At 36.5% G+C, this 17,566-nt stretch overlaps 2 protein-coding genes across 2 annotated transcripts in view; one reads left to right on the top strand and one right to left on the bottom strand.

Annotated features, from left to right (window-relative positions):
• The first annotated feature begins 140 nt into the window (after positions 1-140).
• On the top strand, positions 141-14,635 carry ClpP (Caseinolytic protease proteolytic subunit). Its single transcript, XM_089250684.1, has 6 exons — positions 141-235; positions 5,939-6,121; positions 6,279-6,375; positions 7,454-7,641; positions 9,691-9,796; positions 14,425-14,635. Exons 1-6 carry the CDS (start codon positions 212-214, stop codon positions 14,553-14,555), a joined length of 729 nt encoding a protein of 242 aa, XP_089106810.1. The 5' UTR covers positions 141-211; the 3' UTR covers positions 14,556-14,635.
• LOC149069152 (bone morphogenetic protein 2-like) overlaps positions 14,559-17,566 on the bottom strand; it is a 31,636-nt gene continuing 28,628 nt past the window's right edge. The window contains exon 6 of the mRNA XM_089250683.1: positions 14,559-16,928. Within this exon, the coding sequence (XP_089106809.1) occupies positions 16,438-16,928 (491 nt within the window). The 3' untranslated portion in view covers positions 14,559-16,437. The remainder of the gene's footprint in view (positions 16,929-17,566) is intronic.

Genomic DNA, 17,566 nt, shown 5'->3' with positions numbered 1-17,566 from the left:
TTAAAGGAACATCATTTTTTTGTATAAACTTTTCCAATAAATTTGAATTAATTTTCAATAAATAAGGGGGATATTGGATCATTTGATTTTAAAATAGTGGGTAATAGTTTTCAGTGCTCACTCCTTTATCCCATCACGGAACCTAGAACTGTTTGTTTACGTATACGACTTAGGATATCGTGGGAAAAGTCTCGTTACATCACATGCAGTAATGAACTTAGGGAATAAAATGAAAGTAAATACAATTTAATCGTTGTTTTAATGCTTTTTTTCATTTATTATTTTACTCTTATTTGTTTCAGTTTCACATATTTATTACGTTTTTTCCCCCTTAAATGAAAGGAAGAAACGTCTATAAGTTTCAATAGTTTCTAATTGCCGTGTTGTGCTTTTTTTTTTTGATAGTGGTCCGTTTGTTTACTAGTTAAAAATTGTCACGTAATAACGCATATTTGCCTATTAATGGTTAATACTAGTTAGAAACTATGCAAGTGCGTCCAAACCGTTCCTTTAGGGCATTGGTTCTCAAACTTCTACCCGAGGTGTCCCTTTCCACTGTTCAATGCTTATCCGCGAGTTTCGCCGGCTCCCCAGAGCTGTTTAACAAAGAATATTTTCGAAAACCCTTTGTCAGGGTCACCGCTCCGTGGTGCGCAGTTTGAGGACAACTGCTCTAGGGAATTTCTAATGAATCGACTGCGTGCCGGAAACTGTTGTGTGTGTATGTGGGGGCCCTAACGCAGTTATAATGTCAAGATTATTCATGTTCAGGTAGTGGCGTCACTTGTCTTTCATATTGAAAGTTAAAGTGGCAAATGATTGAATTTATGTTTTGTAATATAAGTACCAGGGTGTGTGGTGCACTAGGGCACCAGCTTTTAAGGCCCATTTACACTCATTAAGTTATTAAGCCAGGTTTTCCTATGAGCAGTTTTTTCCTGTGCCGCATGGACCGAATAGGACCATTTCACATGGGCAAAAACGTGTAACTTTATCACACTATGAGTTTGTGTTTTTCTAGCATGGCGCGTCATCTGTTCTGTCATCTGCGCATATACATATTTTTGAACAATAATAGAGGGAGACAGAGAAAGGAAGGGAAAGCAAACACAACAGAAGTGAAGAAGAGAAGATTTACGAAATGTGCAGCGCAGGACGCATTTGACTCCTCCAGATGCGGTTGGACAACCACACCCGACTTAAAGCACTGTCACGAGGCATGTTGCGCTCTGTAGGAAAACAGTTTTACTGGAAAAACCGTGAGACACCAAACAGTTTTACTGCTTTTCCTATTGGTGAGTGGATAACGTGTCACTCTCTGGGCAATTCACATTGTATGCGACACGAAAAAGCCTGCTCTAAGGAAAACCTGGCTAAAGTAGGTAACTAAATTTTAAGTTACCAATTGTTCAAAAAAATGTTCACATGATAAGTGATTAAGTAGATGCTTATTGGGTAATTTTTATGGAGGCCAAGTGCAACTAGTACATGAGCATGGAGCCTATTTAAAGAGAGGGAAGAGGGGGTTTTTTGCACTTACAGTTCTCATTACTATTAATGTACCTAATTCATTAGAAATTTTTGACACATTTGAGGGAAAAATTATTCAATGTTGGAAATTTCTTGCTGTTTGTAGGAAATTCTAAGGGTTCATTAAACAAAGGTTATTTGAAATTTTATTTTTTAAGTATAATGCAGTGCTTTTCTTAATGATAAATACAGTGAAACTTCCCTAGGCGGCCACCCCTATTCTCTGGCCTCCCCCTTCGCAGCCAGTTTTTCTCAAAATGGACAATGGGCTCCATAGACATAATATAAAAATCACCCCCATTCTGCGGCCAACCTGTCTGCACCCACTTTCTAGTAGATAAGAGTTTAAAAAAACAAGTTTTTTTTATCTCATATGATGACAAAGGCTAATGCTATAGGGCAGGGTTTAAGCCAGAAAGAAAATCTTAGAATGAGAAATAAGTAGTAGCCACTATCTCAAAAATGCTTACAGAATGTACGAAACAAGTAAACATCCAACCATCAATCATTAGCATTGTAGCATTTTGCTAAAGCTTCCCCCCCCCCCATTTTTGCTTTTTTGCAAAAGGAAATTTTTATCTAGGTTAAACTCTGCTATGCGGTTGCTGCGAACTGATGAGACAGTTTAAAAATTTGCTCCTGGAGTGACGGTAAATCAGACCCAGAGAGATATAGTCTATGATTTTTACTGAATAGGTAAAGGATGTGGAAGTTTCGGCTTTGAAGATACTTTCTTCAGAGATTCAGTAGAACAACAGTGAGGGAGTAAAAGAAATGTGATGAAAGAACATGTACAAGTGCTTGTACCGGATGATCTGGTATTTCAAGTTCTGCATAAGATACAGTAAAACCTTAATATACATAACGATACTGAACCAAGAAAACATATTTTTGTAGAGGAATTATCGTATTAAATCGACAGCCAAAATTATCATAACGTCATCAAATTTATGCTGCTATTGAAAACTTCCTAAATTGACGTTTTCAGCATCACCAAAAAATGTGCTTTTGAGTATTTATTTGATGCAAAATATTTTAATTGATTAGCTGATAAAAGAAATTTAGTTAGATGTGTATTGCTCCTGTAAAGGGGTTTATTGCAATACACTTTGGTGTATCGCACAAAAAGTAGCAATACCAAACACTTTTGGTGATTAGGTAATGTCCAGCACCAATATTATATGTCCTCAGAAGAACTGAAACATGTGACATGAGTTAAAAAAATATACTGAAGGATATTTCGAGCGAAAAATAAATAAAAATAATAAAAGTTGTTGTGGTTTCAAAATCCTCCTAAAAAAATATTGTTATAGAGGGGGGGGTTTATCATAGTAAAGAATATGGTTGTATCGAGTGAAGTTTATCATTACTATAGGGTGTTCCAAACAATATTTGAAAAATACCATTGTAGAGGGATTTATTGTTATATTGAGTATTGAGTACCAATGTTGTGAAGTTTCACTGTATATGTATCTGTTTTGTGGGCATTGTAAGTAAATTGAGCATAAGAATTTTTTGTGACATTGAAAACCGTTATTTTGACACTCCCCCTGAAATGTGCTTTTCCTGCCATACAGCCCGTATTTATTTGGCAGTCACTTCTGCAGATTGTCACTTTTTTGTGGGACACCGAGTGGCCATCTTAGAGGAGTTTCACTATACTTGATTATTTATTTTTACCAATAGATGGCAGCAAATTTGTTTTGGATGAGGGAAATATTCCAAACCTGTCCAGTTTCGAATATATAATGAATCCTCACCAACACCCAATATTTTCCCATTTTAAATTTTTTTTTCCGTTTCTGGGAGCTTGCTCCATAGCTTCTACTGTTTCCAGCATCAATTTATTTTTTGCTTTGTTTTCATTTCTATAGTTCAACAAACATTCATGGCAGAGATATTCTCAAACAAACTTGAAGGTTGTGACCTCCGGCCACTCTGCATCCTATATTTCAGAGAAATTCTAACTAAACGTAAGGAGACAACAGAGCATGAACAGGTTCATGCTTAAGATCAAAATAAATTTCCCCCCAAGAGAGAGTAAAAATACTCCTCCAAGAGTGGCAAGCCATTCCCATGTGCATAGGTCTACTTAACAGGAAAAATAGACTCTGGTTTATTTACTAAATCACTTATCACTTACACCCATGTAAATGGCCCTTAATGTCTGCATACATTTTAACCCATGTAAATGGCCCTTAATGTCTGCATACACTTTAACCCATGTAAATGGCCCTTAATGTCTGCATACATTTTAACCCTTTATATCCTGATGGTATTTTAAAGTACCGCATCAGTCAAACACCTATATCTATCGTAATGTGACCACTTTTACTGACGGTATCTACAAGGACATGATGAGTAGTTCTGACAGCAGGCAGTAAAGGCAGAAATTGGTTTTCTTTTTTGCTGTGGGCATTTTATCTCTGTGGGCCATGTAACATTAGGAAGAAGTTTTGTAGTAGAGTTATTTAATTAAATTTAGTGACTAATTACCAGTTTATTGGTATTAATTTTTTTATTCTCTTCTATACTGTACAGGTAAGCATTCCCTACATTTTACTTGAAAATTAATATTTTATTTTCTATCATATTTTTTTCCTATAATAAAAATTACTTTAATGTGGAAAACAAAATAATGGGGGTGATTTTTTACTGAGGCAACTACATTGAGTGTTCAAGATCGAGATGGGATGAAAAATGATGTAGCACCTGTGATATTCATCAATGGGTGGAGTGGATAAGGCAGACACGCTGCGCTCACTACATGACAGGGACAGAAAGTCAAAGAAATGCTGGCACAGACTGTTCTTCGCAATGCTTGAAATGGCATATGCCAATGCCTATGTCATTTATAAAGAAATACATGGAGAAATTTCATTATTGGAGTTTCGAAGAAACTTGGCAAGGGGACTCATAGCCCAAGGAAGTAGGCTAGTAAAGAATAGAGGTTGTGCTGCTGTCAGCACCACACCAGAATAGCCAAAGAAGAGAAGGAAGAGTAACTTTTGTGTACCCAAAGACATCAGTAATCAATTTCTTGGAGCTGATTGGCCTACATTTTTTCAGCAGAGGGGAAGATGCGAGATGTGCTCCATTAGAAAGTTACAGCCCAAACCTCACTCAAAATGTTAATTTTGCAATGCATTTCTCTGTTGTAATGAAAAAATAATTGTTTTCAAAGGTATCATCTCAAGAAGTGTAGATAAAAATGTATGTGTTTGAATTTTTTTTTCCTTACAAATATTACCCATACTTCTGTCGGTACTTCTAAGTACCAGCTGCATAATTAATCACTAAATTACTGTTAAAAGTATTTTACTCTTTTTTTTCCTAGGGTTATTCTGTACCAAAACTTATCTAATGATGTAAAAATTAAATTTAAAAGTTACTGGTAAATTAATTCAGGATAGAAAGGGTTAAAGTACTTTGACCACTTAAAATTTACCTACTAAATCACTTGCTGTGTGTAAACAGGCCTTTAGTTGAAAAACTTTTTTGAATAATATATACTTCTGTGCACAGACATGCAGTGATATGTTTTCCTCTGCTATGCTCAAAGAAAACCTTCCAGAAAAATACTGTATTACTGGATAGGTCAGATTATTGAGTGTCTACTGTACTATGTCACAAGGGGCAAGTGTGCATTTTGGTGTCCCTACTCAATAATTTTTACAGAACGATCGAAAGGCAGTTCAGATAAAGACTAATAAATGCAAAGGAAAAATTTGTCTTCTCACTTGTCTGGTCTCTGAAGCACCAGAAACACCTTTGAAATTGTTAATAAAATTTACCTTGTTATACTTGCTTTTTATGAGATAATTGTAGCAATGATAGCTCATCAGTATAAGAGCTGTAGCGTGAAGTTGTCTGCTATAATTAAGAATGATAAAATAATCTTGGATTAAAGAATGTGACAGTTTCTTTAAAGTAGGTCTAATATGGTTATGTACATTTTGTGCAGTAAACAATGGTGACTAGAAAAAATTGTTTTCATCGCAGGGTCAGGTTTATCCAAGGATCACGAACCTGAGATCTTGTGATGAGAGTCCATCATGATGCCCCCACAACCACACAGCCCCCAAAGCAGAATGTTTAGCACTGTTCTACGACAAGCCCTCAGCTGACTTGAAATGTTCTGCTGTAAAAATCCCCATACATGTAATAGTGTTTTTTGCACTTTTTCTTAAAATTCTTAATTGTTCTGCAGTAGCGCCAATTGTTCTGCGACGTACGTCTCAGATTTTGGCACATTCTGCTTTGGGGCACACAGCAATCACTCAGCTTTTTAGTTTTTCAATGTCGTTTTGACAAATGTGAGCAACTGTTTGTAGCCTATCTTCATTTCTTATGGTTTTTTCTAAGTGACTGTGAATGCTGTAATATTAAGAATGTTATGTTTTTCAAGTTTTTTAGTGGGAAACTAAGACTTATCTGTTCGAGACCTGTCATAAAAAGGCATTTTCAGAGGTCATCATTTGATCTGCTGCCTCTGGTACCAATTGTCATAGAGCAAACTGGCAGAGGGGAAAGAGCCTATGACATATATTCAAGGCTTTTGAAAGAAAGAATTATTTGCGTCATGGGGCCAGTAAGTGAAATTTTATGAAATTACCACTTAATTACAGTACACTCATTTAAAAATTGCATATTTCAGAGTTAGGTGTGAAATTAACTAAGTTTTAAATCTCCCCCCCCCCCCGAAGATCTTTAAAGTTAAATCTTATTCATGCTTATTTTGTTTTTAGATAAGTGATGAACTATCCAGTGTAGTTATTGCGCAGTTACTCTTCTTGCAGTCAGAAAGCAGTAAAAAGCCTGTTCATATGTACATTAACAGTCCTGGTGAGTTAGAATACTCTTTCAGTTTTCCCTTATAATTTGTTTCAATCCATGTAGAACACATATATTTATGCAGCAAAATCTTGGCAAAACGATGTCCTGTGGGCAAGTAAATGTATAGGACTAGAGATTATTATTGACACAGACAGTGATGCCGTTATCAGATATGTAACTTTGTATGAAAAAAATAGTCGGAAATCTGTTTGCTGAAATGAAATCATTTCTGCCAATTTCTTTTTAGATTTTCATAAAAATTTGGTTGTCAAATTTGCTCACCGATTGGATACCCCTTTTTATCCCGGGCTGGTTTTTCAGCCTAAAAAACCTGGATTTTGTTTGGGGGTTGGGGGGAATGGGTTTTCTCTGGAAAAATTGTTTTCAAAGAAAATGTGTTGCTTTCAAGTTAAAATTTTGTTTTGAGGTTCTTTTATGTATTTCAAAAATTGCCTCATAGTGCAGTGTTTAAAATATGTATATTTTGATATACTTTTAAATGATTGTTTTAGCAGCAAAAATGTGGTCATTTCGTGGAATCACACATTTTTTTTATAATACTCAATGATTCTGGGTACATAGCTGAAGGTTTTATTTTCGACGGACCAGGACACTTTTGGATACATTTTCTTTGGGGTTTGGAAAATTTGGAGAAAAAAAAATTCAAGGACCATCTTGATTCCTGAAAATTTTTATTATCCAAATTCATTTATTTTACCACAAACAATCTTCTTGCTACAGTTCTGCATGCAACTCAAGGTTCAGATACAATTACGCAGAAGTGGGTGTGTTTGTGTGTGAACAGTTATTCCCTTATTGTATGGTCAATTCTATTAATCAAATGCATAGTTTAACATGCACCAAAAATTTATATTTAGACAGCATCTTAACAGCATAGTCCTAAGGAAAAGTGCTGTTCTGCTTGTTTTGCTGTAGAATTTTTCAGCTCTTAATGAACATTTTTTAAAAATCTCACTGTGTGGGGTGAAGCTGTTCTTATCTTGAGCTTCTGAGTTAATTGGCACATGTTATATGCATGAAATGACTTTTGGGTGACAAAATTAATAAATAAACTGTCTTTTCTTAGGTGGCTCTGTGACAGCAGGTTTGGGCATTTATGATACCATGCAATACATTCTTCCTCCAGTTGCCACTTGGTGTGTTGGACAAGCATGTAGCATGGCAAGTTTTCTTCTATGCGCCGGAGAAAAAGGCATGAGACATTCTCTTCCACATTCTCGCATAATGATCCACCAACCCTCTGGTCAGGCTGTGGTGAGTACTCAACTTTTTCCTTTGGAATCGTGTATACTCAACTTTTTCCTTAAGATCAAATTTCGTTTGATCTTAAGCAGATCAATGAAATTTTGTACATATTTTTCTTAAGACTTGATTGTATCAGGGTGAACTTATCTTGTGTAACCGGTGTCTATTGAGGTCCTATTGTCAGTTATTTTTCCATATTAATATGCTTTCTCTCATTTCCTTGTTCATACTGAATGTGATAAATACTGTATTTTAATGTGGGCTGAAATTTGGGGGCTTGTGAAATTTTGAAAAAAGTTTGAAAGGTATGTATATACCATCCATGTATAAAAAAACCCTCCTATTTTTGGGACATAATTTATGGCAAAAAGGGGGGTTCCTTATACATATTAAAATACAATAAATGCTAGTAGGAATATGATGATTCTTCCAACAAAAAAAAAAAAATTAGGACTATGCATATGCACACACACACACCTTCTGACTTGTACCAGTTTGTTAGAAATTCCACAGAAGAATGTGTATACAAGGTATGTGTGTGTGTATACAGTTAAGTAGTATTAGGAAAATGATAGAGGTTTCTTTATTAAACCTATTTTCTATTTATTCATACATAGACATTGCAAGATTTTTCCTATTTATTCATACATAGACATTGCAAGATTTTTCTTAAGGGGTAGGAAATTTTTAAAATTTCTTTCTTTTGGGGAGATGTGTTTTTTCTGCAAAATAACATTATAATCCCTTCTCAGGGTGGCGTTTAAACCCCTCCCCCTCCTTGTGTATGTAAATGTACTAATAGTTATGAAAAATCATTCAGCGAATAAAATAATAAATTAGTTGGGTTTTCAAACTCATTTGCCTTGATTAAAGTGACAGGCTGTCTTACAAGTACACACGGGGGGGGGGGGGAGAATATTTAAGGCCCTTGGCCGTAGATTTACTCGTGAACCCTTGATTCTGGAGGCATATTTCCATGTAGAAAAAAGAAGCCAGGTAATGTGAAGACTTCAGATGTATCATTCATATTGCCGGGGGTTGTATGGTTATTAAAATTTTAAAAAAAATGTAATGATATAAATAACTCAAAAATGACTAATAAACAACAATTAGAAAGTTGTTGCCTTGTCTCTCCTAAGGCCAACAAAAAAAATTCCACATTACTAAGTGCAATATTTGCCAAGTTATTTGAATTCAAATATAGCTGAGAGAGAAAATAATGAATTTACAAAAAAGCTCATTATGTTGTTCTTTCTCTCCTTTTCAGCATTTTATTTAATTCAAATATCTCTGCAAATATATTTCACTACAAACATATATTTTTTTTGTTAACCTCAGGAGAGACAGGGCAACAAGTTTGTAATTGGGTTTTTTATTACAAGGTGAACAAATAAAAAGTTAATTTTTTTACTTTAATAATTACACAACCCTTTACAACATGAATGATGTATCAAAAGCCTCCACTTTACTTTGATCCTTTTTCTAATCAGAAGTATGTCTCTAAAATCAACGGTTCACCAGTAATTTATGGCCTGCATATGGTTTCATTTTCTTTCAAACAGTCCTGTATGAATATACAATTAGACTCAAGCCTTGCGTTAGTCTGCCCACCCAGTAATCCAGCATTTTTAGGCATGTTTTCTTTGAGTTGTGGAAAAGAGAAACATGCCACTGGATGTCTGTGTGCTGACAAGTTTATTATTATTTTTAAATTAAATTTTTTTTCAACTACTTTGCAGTAGCTCGACACAATCCTGGCCTGATATGTGCCTTATTAATGAGAGTCCACTGTACATGGGAAAGTAAAAAATTATCTGCAATCTAATCTTTTTTTTAAAATTTATTTATAAAAATGTAGGCATTGATAGGCAGAACCGTGACTTGACTTTCAAACTTCTTCATCCACTCATTACAAACTTCTATATACACTCAATACAAACTTCTATATCATAAAGCACTGTTCTTTGTATTATGTTATGAGCCCCAGATGGACTTGAGCTCTTGCACACTTTCCACCCAACTAACTAATTGATAATTGTTTTCTGGTTTTGTTTTCAGGGTCAAGCTACTGATATACAGATCCATGCAGAGGAAATCATATCTGTTAAAAAACAAATGAATTCTCTTTATGCGAAACATACAAACCAGCCTGTTGAGGTGATAGGTATGTAAAAAAAAATAACATCCATTCCTAGAATTACATATTCAGCTAAATTTTCTGTGGTATGCATTTATAAAAACCAACATCAATCAAGGCTGTATCGTACCTACTCGGGGGCCCCCGTGCAGACATTTTCTTGGGGGGGGGACCCTTAAAAAGGAAAAAAATGATGCAAAGTAAGTGTGAATTTTTTTGGGAGGCCCCCATTCGGTTCGAGGTCCTGGGACAGCACCCCGGTTGCCCTAGCCTAGTTACAGCCCTGACGTCAATGTCCAAAGGGCACTTAGTGAACTAGCCATACTTGGTATATTGACTTGGACATATAAAGTGTAATCTGCCTAAGATGGATGGTGTGTGAGATAGAAACCTGTCTTGAATGGAAACAAAAGATAATCCCATCAATTATTTGCGCTTTGATGTGCACCTTTAGAACACACAAACTTGTCTAAACTGGAATATTATTTATGTCTGTTGACATATAGTACAAATACTCATTCATTATAGCTTACTCATAATTTGAAAAATAGATGGCAGCACTAAAAAATTTATGCAAAACACTAGATATGCACTCAGACTGTTAGGTTAGGGTTACCGTGTCCCCCTTTTTTATGTCATTTCAAGCATCATCCTGCATTCCGGAAAATTTGCCCATTTCTCCTCGTTTTCAGGTTTCCAGAATTCTTTTTTTTTTCCTTGGGGGGGGGGGGGAATTTTTCTCCACTCTGAAACATATATCTCTTCATTGAAAAAAATAAGTTTTTGTGGGGTTTTTTCTTAGGTTTACAAGCTTTAAACAATTGTTGTCAAAATCCCCAGAATACAAGAACCCAAGTTGCCTTCAGAGTAGTTGCTGTACTAAATGGCTCAGCTTTCCCCAGGTTAATATGAAAAACATAGTCCAAAAAATAGCTCTGGGAGAAAACGTTGCCATGCTCCATGGAAAGGCTGCAAAAGAAAATTAATGGGTACAATTCATTGTTAGCAAAGGGGGAAGGTGGATGTGTATGTATATATATATATATATATATATATCCAGAGAAATCCTTCCCACGACTGAGTCTAAAATATATATATATATATATATATATATATATATATATATATATATATATATATATATATATATATATATACTAGGGGGGCTCTGCCCCCCTGCCGCCTTTGGCGGCCAACCCCCCCCCCCACTTCTCTCCCGGACATATCTTGTTTATTTCGTCCCACTTCATCAGCGTGCTATGGAAAAGGGGAAAGGGACGTGTGAAAGCACCAGCCTACTGAAGAAGCGAATTTTAATGAAAATAATAATAAAGCAACAAAAAACAAATGAGATTCATCAAGTATCCCCAGAAAACTTCCCCATGGGGGTCCCCAGATTCAATTCGTTGAATTTCAGTGGGGCCCCACACTGGATATATCTTGGGCTACCGATGTGTTGCAAATTTTACAATGTTAAACCACAAAAATCAATGAGATACATTCAGGGGCACCGAATTACAACCTGCCAACATTTCCATGAAGCCCTGACCTGCAAGCTTGTCGGACACCCCCCTGTGAAAATTTTTCATTTTTATCAATTTTACAACGAATAAAATCCAGGGCCCCACATCCAGTAGCGGGGACACAATACGCAGATTTTTAGTGGGGCCCCAGACTGGCTATATCTCGGGTTTCGGCTGTGGCAAATTCTACAACAGAAAAGAATGAGATTCATCCAGGGCCCCCAAAATCAAACCTGTAAACATGGGGCCCCCCGACTTGGAAGCTTGTCGGTCATCCCCCGGTGCGAGTGCCATGAAAAATTTTCATTTGTATTCGTTTTACCAACGAATAAAATCCAGGGCCCCAAAATGAAACCTGTAAACATGGGGCCCCCGACTTGGAAGCTTGTCGGTCATCCCCCGGTGCGAGTGCCATGAAAAATTTTCATTTGTATTCGTTTTACGAACGAATAAAATCCAGGGCCCCCAAAAAATTACCCGGGACACCAATTCGCATACTTTTGGTGGGGCCCCAGACTGGCTTTATCTCGGGCTTCCGCTGTTGCAAATTCTACAACAGAAAAGAATGAGATTCATCCAGGGCCCCCAAAATGAAACCTGTAAACATGGGCCCCGACTTGGAAGCTTGTCGGTCATCCCCCGGAGCGAGTGCCATGAAAAATTTTCATTTGTATTCGTTTTACCAACGAATAAAATCCAGGGCCCCCAACCAATTACCCGGGACACCAATTCGCATACTTTTGGTGGGGCCCCAGACTGGCTTTATCTCGGGCTTCGGCTGTTGCAAATTCTACAACAGAAAAGAATGAGATTCATCCAGGGCCCCCAAAATGAAACCTGTAAACATGGGGCCCCCGACTTGGAAGCTTGTCGGTCATCTCCCGGTGCGAGTGCTATGAAAAATTTTCATTTGTATTCGTTTTACCAACAAATAAAATCCAGGGCACCCAAAATGAAACCTGTAAACATGGGGCCCCCGACTTGGAAGCTTGTCGGTCATCCCCCGGAGCGAGTGCCATGAAAAATTTTCATTTGTATTCGTTTTACCAACGAATAAAATCCAGGACCCCCCAACCAATTACCCGGGACACCAATTCGCTTACTTTTGGTGGGGCCCCAGACTGGATATATCTTTTGCTTCCGCTATCGAAATTTTTCAACGTTAAAGCAGCAAGAAAACAATGAGATCCATCAAGGGCCCCTGGAAATGAAAACTTTTTACTTATACGTGAAATCTTCCCCGGGTACCCCGACCCTGTGTTGGGAGCACTGCTGTTGTGTGTGTATATTATACATATATATACCTCTCGGCATGGACCTCCCCCCCCCCCTCCACAAAGGAAGGGCTGACAGGGGCCACAACGATTCTTATCACTTTTTGATTTTTCACACTATAAATTAATCACAGAGGGGCCCCTGAAAAGCTGGTTTGGGGGCTCGAAATCTAAATTCCAGCCTAAGGGCTCTGCTGTAGGATGTAGGAGCCTCCTGGTACATGCACATAACATGGTCCCGATGGGTCAAATGGGTCCCGATATGTGAATATCGACCCAATATCGATATATGATATCATATCGATATATGAATGTGAATATCGATATATGAATCGAACCCACTTCCGTAACAGACTTCCGTCACTCGGTTGCTTAGCAACAGGCCCTTTTCGAGTTTGTTTGTGATTTTATATTATAGAATAGATATACATTTTTTTTTTTTTTGTTTAGCGGCTCCGTTTTAGTTGGGAAAAGTTATTGGGGGGGGGGGGGTTGGCTTGGGTGATTTTTGTGAGTATAATGGCGCCATCTGTGGTGAAAATTTGAAAAATTTAATTATTAAGAGTGCTCATGCAGGCGCCCTCCTTTATCAGTTTTCGAATTTGATAACCCTGCATTAGGTACACATGCACACTTCCGACAACTCATTTGGTAGTGAATTACACAAATAATAACAGGCCTACAACGATACAATTATTGAATCACTACACTTCACTCATAGTTAGAAAAACTGATGGCAGATGGTGGCACTACACATACTAAGCATTACACAGAAACAAACTTCATATTAGGTTCACAATATGTACATGTGCATTCAGTGCCGTCTTAAGGCATGGGCCCACCCGGGCACGGCCCGGGGACCTCAAGTTAAAAGGGGCCTCACAAAAATGAGATCTGGTTGAGATTTTTGAGAATTTAGCTGGGAGGGCCTCACAAAAATCATTTGGCCCGGGGGCCCATGATGCTCTTAAGATGGTCCTGTGTGCATTCCAACATGTACCAATTTGTTAGAAGTTCTGCAGAGGACAGAGGAACATGGAGGAGGTGCATGTGTGGTTTAATAGTAGTAGTGGTGAATTGCCTATTATGATGCACTAGAGTTATGCTAGGTTTGAAACAAAAAGGCTCTTGACATTCTGTTTTGCCAGGGATTTACGGCCAGGGGTACATTTTTGTATATAATTACTCTTTTTTTAAGAATCTTACCCTAAATAGAGTATACTCTCCGACTATGCAAATTTTGCTAGTTTGAGAACAAATGGTAATCCTATAATCTGTGCATGCAAACTTAATTCATGAATCATGAAATAAGGAATAGAAAGGATTGCTGGTCATGTTTGTGTTAGATAATGTGAAAAAAAGTATGTTGCTATCACAGTACCTTTTTTTTTCCCATTGAGCGGTTAGTTCAACAATCTTTGCGTGAAAGAGGGAAAAAAAGCCATTCAAAACCGGGGCTATGAATTGTAGGTCCCAGTCTTATCAGACTTAGCGTGCATAAAATGACTTTGATTTGACAAAAATGGTCAAATGTCAACATCTTCCTCCCCCCCGTTTGAATAATAGTTGAAGTTAATGATTCTCTGGATTCTCAAATATAAGTGAACATTAAACAGCTTGTCATGGATCAGAGAAAGAAAATTTTGTTTCCCATCTTACGATCAAATATTATTCTCTCAACTTATTAATTGAGGCATCAGTTACTCTGTTATTACCAATAAAATGTTGCATAATTTCCTGTTATCAAAATGGTATTTGTTTTGCTTACTGTTTGTTTTTAATATGACGTGCCTTAAACATTAATATTGGAAGTGATATGCAAAATGAGGTAGATTTTTTTACTTAATGTAAATTTCAGAAAAAAATATGGAGCGAGACCGTTTCATGAATGCAGAAACTGCTAGAGAGTTTGGACTCATAGATGTTGTGTTGGCTCATCCTCCTACCCTGAATGAAAAGGCAGAATCTCAAGAAAATAAACCTAGTTGATTTCGATTCATCATTTCTGCATTTTATTTTCGACTTTGTATTACGATAAGTAACAGTTGAATAGAAATTTAAAAAACCAATGACTGCAAATTTTTATTTTAGGAAGCAAATTATATTTTTATGGTCATTTTCTGTAAGATTGTAGTAATCCAATCATTCAATAGATTGTACTAAATTCGTTCACTTTAAAATTTTACTATAAACAAGTCGCTTGTGATTGTAAATACAAAATGATAGCAAATAACATCCATGGTATCGTACAAATTTAAATCTAGTCCACACCATCGTGGTGACCAAAATATTGAAATAATAACAGAAATTTTTCTATTCATATTTCTAAATTTAAGTCTGAGGAAAAGTTTATTATTGGAATTTATGTCACCTCTTCTATTATATGAAAGAGGAGTTACTAAGTCTCAGAACTAATTATTTTGGACTATTTTCCATGGGGGGAGATACAGTCGATGCTCATTATAACAACCCCACATTATATTGACCATTCCATTACAACGACCAGTATGACAAGTCCCAAATGTTTTCACATAACAACTAATCTGTATGGTTTTCTTTTTTATATAACGGCCACCTGATATAACATTCATTTTTGATGGAATAATAGGGGTCATAATCAGCATCAACTGTATTTGGTTTCTGAAAATTTCGACTGGTATTTCAATTGTTTTCTGTTTTGTCAAACCCATGGATATTTAGTAGGTTAGGTTCCTGAGAACCCAGCACAACGGCCAGAGATGAACATCATTGTATTCACAAAAGAGTCTAGTCTGTTAACATGTGTTAAACCAGGTTGCGTTATAAACTCAGTGAATTGTACCAAAATGTGGGTGGATCAAATTTTAGTTTTTCTTTGTATAATTTGAATAGTATGCCCATAGTATTGGACCTTAGATTATTTATTACTGGAATAGTTATATATTTATGAGAAAGGCTGAATCAATAGCAATTTTTCATTGGAGAGCTCACTATCCTCTTTGATATTTTAAATGATTGTCATACATTCAAGGTATTTTCTTTGAAAAGTCAGTGCCCACGACCACAATGAAAGATATGTTTTTTTTCTTCCCCTTTATTGAAGAACTTTTGAGAAATACAGTGAAACCTCGCTACAATGATACTCGATATAACGATAAAAAAATCCCTGTACAACAATATTTTTTCAAGTCTTGTTTCGGAATTTCTATACTCTAATGTTAAACTGCTGCCTCTCAATATAACTATATGATATTTTCTGATATTTTTTCTTGGTTTGCTGAGTATCATTATATCACAGATTTCACTATTAGTTTATAATTGGTGATGGACAACCTCTGTCCAAATGCTGCTCACAAACAATTTCCATACAGTCATTATTTGTAAAATGCTCAAAAAGCTATCAATATTTCTGATCCTTCACAGTTTTTTCTCAATAAAATTGATGTTTAATGCTCTTTGATAACAAAAAATGTGTGGCTTTAAAAAAAAAGTGTAGGAACATTTGCATGAAGAGGAAATATATACATATGCATAGTGCTCATTTGAGTTTATGTACATTCACATTTTTTTTGTCCTTGTTCTTGCCTTTTGCAGATTAGTTTTCCATCATCACTAATTGTAAAAGTCAGATTACCATGAGTATGTATACTAATGGCAATTCATTGCTGAACTGAATTTTTTTCATGTGACTCTAATAAGCTTCAATGTCTATTTAAATAGCAAAAATACTGCATAATGATATTGACAGCTGCATCATTTTATGAAACTGGATTTGATCTGATGCTATTTGCAATAGTGTGTAAAACCAATGACTGCATTGCCCAATCAATGTGATAAAGTCTGTGAAAAAAAAAAAAAGATGGGAGGAAACTGTACAATCAGAATAAATACACTAATGACACCCGCAGCTGGAAGCTACCATGTCATCGTACTGCTTCAGTATAACATTTTCGTGTTCGTCGAAGTAAAGCAATGATATCGAATAGAGTTTGTTCGGAACACAACAGGGTGTAGTGACTCCAACAGTGAGTTTCAACTCGTGGACAATGCTCTGCACCGTCGCGTGGTTGGTTGGCCACTGATTCTGTCCCAGTGGGAAAGTACACTCGCCACTGCAATAGTAGGCGTTGTAGCCCTTCGGTGATATTATCCACGCGGACCATCCTATTTTTTCAAAGTCTACGTACAAGTCGTTTCTTGTACAGCTCTGTTTTTTGTCCTTCCGGATGTGTCCGACTGCCCTCTGAGTCCTCGATGCCGATGAACTTGCGTCTTCGTTGGATTCTTGTGAATAAAGATTGTCTATGACGTCTTCTTCCTCTTCCAGTTTATCTGCCTTTGTATGATTAGCGTTTGAGTTTTGATAGCCGTAGGTATGATAACCTGGAATAGAGAAATTAACTCTTAAATTAATTAAATTAAATCTGAGAACCTTGGGGCAAATATTGGTAACTAGCTATATATAACACCCGGCACTGCCCTGGTTTTCTCTATACCGGGAGCATCAAAGCAGTGACAAACCATTGTAAAGGAACGAACATGTCTGAAACACATTTTTTGGGAACCACGGTAACTAAAGTAAGCATTCCGAAAATCGTTGAACTATTGTTGCCCCACAGTTTTCCGCTCATTTCGGGCGTTTGTCCGGCTCTGACGAACTTTCAAAGTAGCCCCATCGTTATTCCCCCCCTACTACTATATTTTTCTAAATGATACAACGATATTCTACTACGACAAATCTTTGTGTAACGATATTTTATTGTGATTTTATTCAAATTAAGAGGCTATAACAGGCAAAATGCACAACGAGGTGGCTGAAAAAAGATGCCCATAAAAATATAGTTCTAAAATATATATCAACTATCAAAAATACAGTAACCCAATAAGAGCAATAAAAAAATCAATAATTATGATAAAATACAAATATACTGCCCATAAAAATGATGGTTGTCTTATCTAAGTATGGATAGCTTCTCGATTTATCCCAATATGTTTATCGTATTTCTTTTTAAACTTGTCAA

The sequence above is a fragment of the Pholcus phalangioides genome, unplaced genomic scaffold, assembly GCF_987345545.1.
Source record: "Pholcus phalangioides strain wild (caught in Gottingen) unplaced genomic scaffold, Ppha-v1.0 ptg000024l_1, whole genome shotgun sequence".
NCBI lineage: Eukaryota > Metazoa > Arthropoda > Arachnida > Araneae > Pholcidae > Pholcus > Pholcus phalangioides.
Note: the sequence above shows the minus strand (reverse complement) of the source record. Positions and strands in the feature narration are given on the sequence as shown.